Source organism: Cornus florida, unplaced genomic scaffold (genome assembly GCF_030987335.1).
Source record: "Cornus florida cultivar Cherokee Brave unplaced genomic scaffold, ASM3098733v1 CherokeeBrave_3.0.0_Hap2_Chr02, whole genome shotgun sequence".
Taxonomy (NCBI): domain Eukaryota; kingdom Viridiplantae; phylum Streptophyta; class Magnoliopsida; order Cornales; family Cornaceae; genus Cornus; species Cornus florida.
The window spans coordinates 59,517,324-59,529,418 of record NW_026775572.1 but is presented as its reverse complement, the minus strand read 5'-3'; the positions used below and the strand labels follow the sequence as shown (position 1 = coordinate 59,529,418).

Below are 12,095 nucleotides of genomic sequence, written 5' to 3'. Positions count from 1 at the left end.
TCCAATCTTATCGAGATACACTTAAGCATAGAACAAACATGTAAAATTGAAATAACCCATTCAAGTGGCGCTGCCATATGTAATCCACTAACTCCAACTTCTCTTAATTACACAAACATCCCCCACTAACTAAGCATTGACATAAAGGACCCATAGAACCAATAAATGACCACAAGGCCATACGAAATTTACTTAAATCTCCCAATCTTAATTAAAATCATACAAGACACCACATAAATAGACATGATCAAAACCTAGGGTGTTACATGAACACATCAAAATATAATGCCAGAACCCCATTTCTTCCTGCAATTACATTTTCAGGATTCCAACCAACACCTCCTACTGCAGATCCCAAGGGACATGTCGAAAATCAATCTAAACTCATTTTTATCCCCATGATATAATCATTTTGTTTGCTGCAGCTCCCAGAAATCACCAACGTCCCCACAAACAGTCAACATATCTGGACTCCTGGCACACTAGGGACTGCCATTAAGTTGTTAATCTCTATTTGTGCCCTCAGCATCATCAAAGCGATAAATGAAATAATGAGATCCAAAATGAAACTCAACCGTACCAACTTTATGGTACTCAATAATTAGCCATGAGATATTCATCCAAACTGAATAGCAGTATATGACAAGTTGACGTTCCAGGTCAGGCAGGGAGATCTAGCCAAGGTAGACCATCAATATCTACAAAATATATATATATATATATCAAACAGCATTATTCCCACTGATGAATGCTTAGTCAGATTCGCTCTGACATTTTCATTGTTGTGGTTTACTTGCTGATTTCCTTGAGCTGCAAAATTTGAACTTACAAACATCCTGACTCTGTTTCCCCATCAAGCATGGTGGTTTGCCAAGTTCCTGTTAAAAGAACAAGTTTACAATTTCAAGCCCTCAAAAGCATGCTATTAATAATACAACTTAACAAAGCAAGCACATTTTAATCAAAAAGCAGGAATTCAGAAGAAAGAATTGGAGATATAATCAAAAGAATGATGTGATTTTCCTTTTCTTTTTTTTCCAGTAGAGCTCAGAGCGTTAGAGATGAGGCTTGCTCTGAGCTAGTCAATGTTGAGCGTAAGATCTGAACCGAACGATAGATATTCATCACTCAACATAGCGAACTTCCTGCCAAGAGACCAAGGTAACCAAAAGAATGACATGATTTTCCTTCTTTTTTTCTTTTTTTTTTTTCTCCTGGTAAGCTACATGAAGATTTAACAACTACGAGTTAGACATTTAGCTTATATCATATCACATCCTACGCCAATTGGAAATACAACCAATTTGCAAAACAACACATGAAAACATGAAAAGATATTTAAACAGAATTCACAGAATAAAACAATGCAATCTTAATTTTCTTACAGCTATCCATGGTGGGAATCATCACCCATATACATATAGTTGTTCAGAATTTCATCTTTGTTTTTTTATATTCTGTTGACAGGTTCCTTTTCCTTTCATAGGACACAGCAGGGTTGTGTGATAAGACACCCCATCACCAAGGGCTGTAGCCCAGTGGTACTTCCTCACCTTTCCAAAGTAGAAGATCAACGGTTCAAGTCCCCACAGGGACAATAAGGGTGTGTGAGTTTCTTGCAAGCATAATAATAATAAATAAATGAATAAATAAAGATAAGACAGCCCATCATGGAATGAGGGGCCAATGATAAGGAGCACACCCAATAAAAAAAGATCTTTTAATAGAACAGAATAAAAAAGTTAATTGCCATAGAATTTTTTTTTGATAAACAAGAAATTGAACAACAATCCATATATAGCTTCAAGCCTTCAACAAATAAATACTAAATTTATTGTAACCTATAAGGATATTGTGTATTTAAGCATAGTTTATGTATCGATATAGCATCAAGAAATGCAACAGTCTGGATCCTCTATCAACCTCCTGCAGCAAAAAGCTATTGAACTATTCACACAATCATCTCCTCATTGAAAAACAAAAGATAGAAAGAAGGTTAACAGTGTACAAGTCTACAAAAGTTAACAAACCAATCAAGAAAAGCCTAATAATATAAAGAACATTACCAATTCTGATCCCATCATGTAAGGGTCCAGGGGAGGGAGGATTCGAGACAGACCTAACTTTTGATATTTCACAAAGTGGCCCCTCCGGGGCTCGAGCTTGTTCCAGTTGCACCAATGCTCAAGTGTTTTACCATGGAACCGGTAACAGCCCTCAAAAGCCTAATGATACATGAAACAATAAAACCATATTGTTGATTGATCTTAAATGCAACCGAGTATACAATCGGCAGTTCACCATCTAGTCAATTGAAGTTGTACCATGACTTGAGAAAATGCCATAACTACATTAATTAGTGAAAAGTTTTTGAATGAAATACTTAGAAAATATGAAACAAATAGATTTTTTTTAAATGTATATTTTACCACATACTATAAAAGATTTGAACATTTTCTAGAAATAATCTGATATCCAACTGCCTACATTCAAAAATAGATGGAAAAGAATTAACTACGTTGTATTGAATTCACAACTTATTAAGAATTTTAACAATACAGACCCTTGTGCATACACGTGTATATAGACATACAAAAGTATATTCTTATATATCCTTCTGAGATTGTGTACAACCAATACACCCATTTGACTTTTGTTCACCCACAATGGAGCTTGATTAATTTATGAAATACATCAAGGGAAGACCATATTAACTCAATTTGCATCAATTCACATAAAAAAGTTGTCATCTGAAGCAATTAAGATAGGTCAAGAGCTTCAATCACTAATATTGTTCTGAACTTCCACCTACTAATCAAAATTTAAGACTAGATAATTACTCACTAAAATCATCAGAAGTCCACAAAGAATAAGCATTAAGAATATCAATCAGTGAAGCATCAGAAAAATAAAATCCCTAGTTTACACGGATACTTCATTGTGATATAAAAAATAAAAAATAAAATAAAAAAAAGTTACATTGCAAAGAGAGAAACGGAAAACTTATTAGCAGAGATGATAAATGAACAGATTAATACATTTTTGTCATAAAGAAAATTTGCAATCCTTTTAACAAACTTCTCCATGTAGAATAAGGCACCACTAAACCACACCAGATAAAAGAATCCCTTAGCTTTTAGTGCTTCCCATATTTATAAGGCAAACAAGCTACATTACAACGAGAGAAGTGGAAAACTTAGCATAGATGATAAATGTCCTCTGGACATGAGGCAAGCAAAATGATATGATAATAAATAAATAAAAAACAAAGAAAAACAAAGAAAGAAGGGAAAATAAAAAATAAATCAGAGAGAGATCAAATAGCCTTTTTTTCTATAAGTAAAGATTTCATAGAAAAGCGCTCAAGCGAGGAGCTCATCCCATAAACAACTAAAGAGAAATATATATATATATATATGAGCTCAAACTATCAAAAAAATACATGAGATCAAAAAGCCCTAAAACTGTTCCAAAAAGTTTGGCACATTTCCACGTGCAACCAAGAAAACTTAACCAGCCCATTTAATTACACTATAAAGTTCATCTTCAATAAAAAATTTGGGAATTTTCCTTTGGCCTCCTCCAGCCAATCAAGCAGTGGCTCCAATATTATCTCAATTAGATTCATCTTTAGCTACAGAAGAGAGAACAAGTATTACCCTGCCTATGTGAAACCTCAAACTCCCCATTCAAATCCAGGGAACCAAAGAACAATCAAATTAACGAATAATACATTTGCAGAGATATAAAATGCATCAGCCATTCCATATGATGAATTTCCACAAGTAAATAGAGACCTAGGGTAAAATGACATTTTTATTATCATATAATTTTCAAAAATCACAGCCTCGTATGTAGGAAATAACTCAAAATATTCCAATCATTTGACCTACATAAGCTAACCCCTACCATGTTGAATACCACATTGCATTTTGATTTTGCATATTAAAGCTATTTGCAGTCCGGTATCATTACATTGATCCCTCCACATTTTGTTGGTTATTTTCATGTTTATGTTCTCAACTCAACTCAACTCAAGTCATTTCTCAACTATTTAGGATTCAATATATAGGTTAATATAAAACATTGGGTGTCTTTAGAAAGTGTATTTAATATGATAATATGTAACACATGGAAACATATGTCAACACAAAAGGTAAGGATTTTTTGGAATATAGTAGAATTTTAGGAGCACTATATATATTTATAGAATGCTTGTTGTGAAGTTGAAGGCCTTGCCTCTTTCTTTAATTAGCTGAATGACAAGATCAGATTTGAGTTGAGAGCCTCCAGGTTCCCTATTTTTGCACATCACTCAAACAGCAAGAGTTGATTGAAGTTCAAAACTTCTAAGTATAAATCAGGGAAGAGAGGACCAAATTAAAATTGATAATATCTAAAGCAAAGTTGAGTAAAAAGATGATGACATCACCAACAATTCTCTCTCTCTCTCTCTCTCTCTCTCCTCTCTCTCTGAGTGTGTGTGTGTGTGAGAGAGAGAGAGAGTATACATTTAGTTTATAAATAAGACTTTATGCTGACAAGTATCTTCTGAAACTGAACTATTTATCGGTTGACTAGTATCTTCTAAAACTAAACTATTTATCGGAACTAACACTGAACTGGACAATTAATTTGTAGCCACGCAATTTGCTCAGGAGTTTAAGGGATTGCCTTCTACTGCTAGCATCTTGGTGGTGGGTGCCTTGTTAAATCGAGGATGGCAACCAAGCCCATAAGTTAGGCTCAAGGTTAAATTAGATTATTCAAATTGGGGGAAGAGAGGATAAACTAGAGTAAAAGTACAGCTTTTTATCAAAATATATTTTCAGAATAATGCCAAAATAAATTATACCTATAAACTTATAGGAACTGCTATAGCAAATTTTTCTATGTTATATAAAAAATTCATCATGTATAAACTAATTTATTACAAAAATATGATTTTGTAATTACCAAGTAGGTTCATGCTGGTTCCCGTTCGAGATTGTTGGGAGGGGCGTATTGGGTACAAATCAAACATTAGCCATTCTATGCAAAAATTGGTTCCCGCTTTCTCCTACTTGGCAGGCCGAACTTCTACCGCTACACAAGCAATAACCACTAAATTACCAAGGAAGAAGAGATAGAAATAGAAAGATAATGGAAAGAAGTGGATAGAGAAGGAAAAGAGATTTTGTATCCCAGCAAGATATTCAGCATTAGATATGTCAACTCATATTCTAATTCATGCAAGGTTTTCTCCATGCACAAAAGAAATATAAGCAGATCAAACATTTTCCATCAGGGACAGAAATCAGTCGACTAATTAGCCCACCCCAACTGGAATAGGTTTTGAAGCACATGACTGGGGTAGGGGAGGGTTTGGGAAATATTTTCATAATCAAGTTGGGATTGGCATTTTAAGTGCCCCACCCCACAGTGGTATCCTTTATTATAAATAAATAACCTTTCTATAATTCGTTGGCTGCCTCTTGGTAAAGTTGAATATGTATTGAAGCCAAAAAACTGTTACTCAAACAGACTTCCATTTATAAATCCTCTTTCCCCCTCCCCTGTGTATATATGTGTGTAACAAACATATATAGATTGACTTGTAAAAGTTTGATCCATGCAAGTAAGGCAAGCCTCATCAGATGGAATTTCTCATGAAATTTATCTGACGTGATTGGTGCAGAAACACTCTTGTAAATCCAATGGACAAAAAGTCAAATTTTGTTCTGGCCTCGACTTAGGTCTGGGACGAGTTCTCTGCCAGAATCGCTATCCTAATCTTCATAAGATATGAATGAAATCATGTTGGAAATCGATCAAGATTCTAAGAAGAAAATTACATCACTATTTGATTATAAATAAACAGAGAAGCCATGTAGAAAGATAATCCTCTGCACTCATGTAGAGCAACTAAATATTCTTCACATCTTGTTCAAACAATTTCTAGAGTAAGACAGATAAAAAAAGAATTTAGAATGAGACGAAGTCCTTTTCACGCCAAGCGGTGATTGTGCAATGATTTTGGAAGTAACTTTTAAAGTCCTAGGTAGGATACTTGGATTCCTATCAGACACAGGGACCTATACAAATGCATCTTTTGCACTGAAAGAAACCCACCGTACCCAATAAAAATTTAAAGCCTCCATACACAGCATATAATTTTGAGTATGTGTCAGGTAGATCCCATGTCATAAAGAAATAAAACTAAAAAAAACAAAAGCAAATTACACTAAAATCCTCAACAATAATAATGTGGTGTCATGCAGAAGGTTGTTCGTTGCGGAAAGAAGAACATTTGGGGAACTAAGTTGCATAAGAATCATACCTTTGCCCAGTCAAATTTTAAGTTCTCGAACAAAGAGCCAACATATTCTGACGACAGATCTTGATGAATAGAAACTGGTCACCCAGTTCATATTCAGTACAATCATTTTGGCATGCAAGTTGCAACAGGCAAAAAGATTAAAAAATGCTCATTGCTGGATTATAGCCTTCCAAAAAGCTTCATGACAACAAAGAAAAGCAAATATAACACAAGTATAAAGATTACAAAGAAGATATTTTCTTGGTAAAAAGACAGACCAAAATTCTTGGCATTGGCAATTGAGATTGACCATGTTCCACTGCCCTGGAGCATCAAAGGCCTTTAATCCATAATTGGCTACTCAAATACATAACTGGACCTCTTCTGAGTTCCTCCTTTCCTCCAGTGATGACATGTACCATAATCATCACCTTGAAATCTCGAGCTTTTGTACCTCAATGGATACTGATTAGAACCTTCTCTCTTCCGGCAGCCACCATTGTTGGCCTGCCAACCTCCATTGGTTTTTCTAGAATCTATATACTTCTGCTCATTCTTTCCATTCTCCAACTGCTTCCAATGCCAGGAATTGTCCCTGCAATCTCTCCATCCCCTATCATTTGGAGCTCCACTATCCTGAAGAAAGTTGTTCTGCCAAGGATTGTCAACTTTAGTCATATTCCTTGATTCATGAACACCGACCTTCCAACGGTTCCCCCAAGAGTTATTTCCAACATTTACCGATCCATTTAGCTTCACTGATCCAACAGTTTGAAAGCCTCGTTCCCACGGATTGTCATAATTATTATCCAAATTGTTTGCTTGATTGATGCAGTTTAACCCAGGTTGGAATTCCCGCGATGTATCTGCACAACCCCCCCATGCATTGTCCTTGGAAGCTCCATTACCTTGAGAAGAGCCACGCTCCCAAGGATTGTCAACATTATCCAAATTCCTGGAGTTATCCCAGTTGTCCCAACCCTGTGCCGTACCCTGCACATAACCACATTCCCAAGGATTGCCACAATTACCCAGATTCTTAACATCCAATCCTAAAGAAGGGCCAGAAACCGAATTGTGTGCCTTTTGGATTGTGATCTCCACCTTGTCATTGTTTTTACCTTCGTCAGGATTGAAGTACTCCCTATCCACATCCAACATCAGTTCAGGATCAATTTTTGAATTCCAATCAATTTCATCAATATAAATGTTTGGATCAGGCAAAGTGATATCACAGGGAAGGCTATTGATCTCTGCCCAAAACCGTTTCTTCGCATTATGAAATGCTTCTTCCCCAGCAGAGTCATTCCAGTTGATCACATCGCTGTGGCAATGCATATACTTCTTAGCAACCACGACCTTCTGCCATGGAATTGATCCAACCAAAGTGCAAAATTTCCTTTCCCATGAAGGCACACTGTTTTGCCAGACCCCTGTAGTAGCAAAGAGAGAAGAACATTAGAGCTCATTATTTTCAGCCCCATTCAGACCCATTCTCCTTACATAAGAGAGTTCTACTACACAGCATAGAGAACAGCCTATTAAGATAAAAGCAGTGACAATTTCTATGAACTAGAAATGTCTAACAGAAAAAGAATTTAGAATAAGAAATCACATATATTAAGTCCAGAGGATATAACATCTACTAAGTACTATAACATATTTACCAAATGATGCAATATTCCTATCAATTACATAAGCATGGAGTTTAACTAGAATGGATACTTTAAAAACATGAACAATACCACATTGGTTGCCTGAGCTTGGCAAACATGAATATGCTGAGAGAGTCAAGTAAAGAGCTTTGTTGAGTTGAGTTGAGTTGAGTCCAGTAAAGTCAAGCGCTACATGAATTATATTTTTTATTCCGCTCCAAGGCAGGCCATAGCCTCATGTCAAACCACATGCTACCGTATCCTTACTAACTCTACCCACATTAACTCTGATATTCCCCTTCCCCTAGCATTACCCACAACGTGGACAATAATGGTCTTCTTTGCACATGTTCAAACCATCAACCATCAACCATCTCACAGGCGTTCATTTCTAATTCTACTATTTCTTGGTCTTACCACACATCCGTCTCAACATATGTTTTCCGCAACACACGCTTCATGCAGATACTGTTTCTTAGCTTCCCAACATTCTGTTCCACTAAGAAAGACTGGTCTAATAATTATCTTATAGAACTCCATTTTCAATCTGTGTGGGAGTTTGAAATAAATGAATTAAAAAAAGGTTACATTGTATTAAGTTTGAAGTAGCAATGATTAGGTAAAAGATTGAATTGGGAAGAACGTACAAAGAAGATAGGCAACACCACAACGAAGATAGGTAACACCAGCAAAGAACAATAAGATCCAAGTTGGAAGTATTGTTAAAAAAATGGAAAAGACTAAAAATAACTGGGATGAGGTTGTGAGAAAAACATTAGGTTATAGTTTAACACAAAGTATGGGCTCAAGTAGTGTGGAAAATAAAAAGAATCATGCAACTAACCTAAGGAATATGGACAATGACTTTACTGAAAATGCTTAAATCTAAAAGAGCCTTATAACCCATTCCACTGATACCGTAAATGCAAGTTCTATCAAGACCAGGATCAAAAAGAGAAGATTCAACTTCCATAATCCCAAGAAACATGATTCTTGAGAAGCTAAATTATAGAAAATCACTTTTAATTGCAAGTCAGTGCTTGATCATTCTAAGACTCCCTAGACTGGAATCAGAACTGGAGAGAAGCCCTTGCCACAAAGGGGATTAAGAAGGTGTTCAAGTGATGAACACCTTGAAAGTTGCACTATTAAAAAGCAAGGTCCAAGAATGAAAACTGGTAAGAATTAGTGAAGACCTGGAAATTTGGTAATAGGTTTGACCACTGTGTACATTCTCTGCTGGAGAACATAAAATTGCAAGAACAATTGCCTAAAGATGCAGCTTACTGTGTTGAAATCGCATCAAGGAGTATCAGAGCTGGATGGAAGCCATCACCCCAAAGGGAATTCAAAAGGCTTTATGTAGGAGACGGAGGAGGATTAAGAGTACCATAACAGTAACATAGCTTCCTTATCAAAGGTGTGCTTGCCTTTGAAAGTCTGTAGAAGCTCATCTCAGACAAAGGCGACAGAGAAGAATAGAGCCCAGGAAGACGGCACAGGCACTTAGGACAAGGAATATGTTTTGGTTCCTTTTTCGATATACTAATGAGTTCTATGATTTTTAGTGGAGATTATGCATCAGAAAGAACAAAAAGATTGGGTGAAGTGCAGTTAAGTTTATACTACCTTTTCAAATGCCATCTGCAAGAAATACCTTTCTTGTCCCTGACATTCAAATACTCTTTTTATGACTATAAATGGGATTAAAACCAAATGATCAAAAAAGCAAAATCTATACATATATATAGATATATATCATATTAGCCTGTGGTTATATTATTGATTTATTGCATCTGTCCTCGCATTGTGTAATTATATGATATTGTTTGGCATTAAATAGAATAGTTATAGCAGACTCATACAATTAGATTACTAAGTCTTAATGTTTGGTACCTAAAATAACAGGTTAAACAAAAAACAATATATTACGGAACAACCAAATACAAACAAAACCTCTCAAAATCCACTCAAAACAGAATTAATTTGTTCACAAGCTCGCTCCAGATCAAAAACTGAAGATAACCAAGACTCAAGAAACAAAGAACAAAATAAAAAGATTATATCTCCAAAAACTGAAACTTGAAGATATTTGTAGGCCTGAAAAAGATTCTCAACTCAACAAAGCTTTCTTTACCAACTACTTGGGTTCAGCTACATGAATCCTATTTTTTCTTACTAACTTTACCCACATTTTAATTTTGTCTTCCCCTCCCCTAGCATTACCTTTTATGTGTACTATGTCAATTTTCCTAACTGGCATACTTGGTGATCTTCTTTGTACGTAGTCAAAACCATCTTTAATCAATTTATCCCCAATTGGTGCTACTTCAACCATTTCACAAATATTTTCATTTATAATTCTATCTTCTTGTTTTGCCGCACATCCATCGCAACAATAAAAAAGAGATAAAGCAGAAAACTTAAAATTACTGCAAAAGGAATGTAAACGTTCGCATCACATTCAGACCACAAGTTGCAAAAAAAAATTAATTATTTCCAATAAACAATGGTAACAAGTAATTCCTTTTTCTATATATAACAATAAAACAGATCAATTAACTCTCATTTTTTATTTGATAGGCCAATTAATTTTTTTTTTTTTAAAAAGGTGAAAGGGATTCCATTTCCATCTGAATCTACAAATAAGGAATTCATCATCACTGAGCCAATTTTTATTTTTAAAAAGTTATGACGTAAACACTGCTTGTGACCACAAATTATCACCAAACTGTGTTAAATGACACAATTTTATAACTAGTTTATGTGGAACAACCTAAACCCCAAGTAATTGATCCTGTGCTAAACCTCTCTCTCTCTCTCTCTCTCTCTCTCTACACATATTCAGATTTTTTTACCAAACCGTCTGACCAGGAAAAAAGATGCATATGATCGATACAATATTAGTCATACTTTTTTGTTCCCAGACATCTTCAAAAGCATTTTCTCTCTTTTTCTTTCTTTCTTCTTTTTTCTTTCTTGATATACTTTCATTCTTTTCCTGACCCTAATTCAATGCCAAAAGTTGTGTGCACCCTTTAATTCCTTAGAATTGCTCAGGGAAAAGAATTAAATCTTCTTCATTTTAATTATTCAAGACCCAGGTAAATAACATCCTCCAATTTACTGATCCTAATTCAACCGTTTAGCTTACTGCAAGACTAGGGTTTCCTTCTTTCAGAAACCAAAATGGCATAAAAAAAAATACTATTTTCTTTTAATTTCCTCACTTTTCTAGCAACCAAGTACTATTAACAATATATCATAAAAACACAGAGAATGAAACAGTAACCCACGAGTTACAATCTAATTTCAACTTAAACCCATCAACCAAAATCTTTTTACAATCAACGCAACATAATTTAAATTTCTGATTCCAGTTTTTTATTTTAATTTCCTTTAAACAATTCTCTTCTAGCGTGACACTTCTTGAATCCTAATTCACTTCAATATCATATATATATATAATAGTTTATAATAAACGAAAACATGTTAAAAAAAAAAAAAAAAAAAAAACGATATTGAAAAACCCTATGATCAGAGAGATCTGGAAATACCAGGTGGATTGCGGGATTCATTGGTGTGCGGTCTAGGGGTAGACAATGGAGGTTCTTGATAATACTTCCTACGCGGTTGCCATCTCCGATTCCAATTGCCCATTTAGAGAGAGAAAGAAACAATTTAGAGAGAGAAAGAGATGTCCCAAGATCAGAACTCGCGTCACCTTAAAAAAGCAGTAAACAGAGAATTTAGAGTGAGAGTGCTTAGTTGAGTCGCTCGTGAGAGTCAAGACGGAACGTTCTATTCTCGATTTCGTCTGCCAAGTACGCTTATATGGAAACACGTTTGTTTGCCTAGAATGACGATTTTTCCTGTAGTATTTCTCAGTCGTGTCAATACACCAAATCTAAAAGGAAAAGTTGCCCTAAGTACTACCTTAATATACCTGTAAAAGACAATAATTTCTAAATAAAAAATAAATTGTAGAACTAATAAATTTTATTTTTTACATTTTTATTATATTTAAGTTCCAAATCACTCAACTTTTTAGAGAATTGTACTTAACTGCTCTTAACTTGTAATGTTTTGTAATGAACTCTCATTTATTATTATTTTTTCATACATTTTTATTATATTTAAGT

General features: G+C 34.9%; 1 protein-coding gene across 2 annotated transcripts; it reads right to left on the bottom strand.

Annotated features, from left to right (window-relative positions):
- Nucleotides 1–1,287: 1,287 nt before the first annotated feature.
- LOC132295099 (uncharacterized) lies at nucleotides 1,288–11,862 on the bottom strand. 2 transcript variants are annotated; one of them, XR_009478309.1, is made up of 3 exons: nucleotides 11,511–11,862; nucleotides 6,320–7,731; nucleotides 1,288–2,225 (listed from the first exon to the last, which is right to left on the bottom strand). XR_009478309.1 is itself a non-coding variant. In XM_059793182.1 (2 exons), the coding sequence occupies exons 1-2, from the start codon at nucleotides 11,611–11,613 to the stop codon at nucleotides 6,656–6,658; spliced, it is 1,179 nt and encodes a 392-aa protein (XP_059649165.1). In that variant the 5' UTR covers nucleotides 11,614–11,862; the 3' UTR covers nucleotides 1,288–6,655. The 2 variants fall into 2 exon arrangements, 1 of the variants encoding a protein (XP_059649165.1); XM_059793182.1 differs by having other exon boundaries at nucleotides 1,288–7,731.
- Nucleotides 11,863–12,095: the final 233 nt, after the last annotated feature.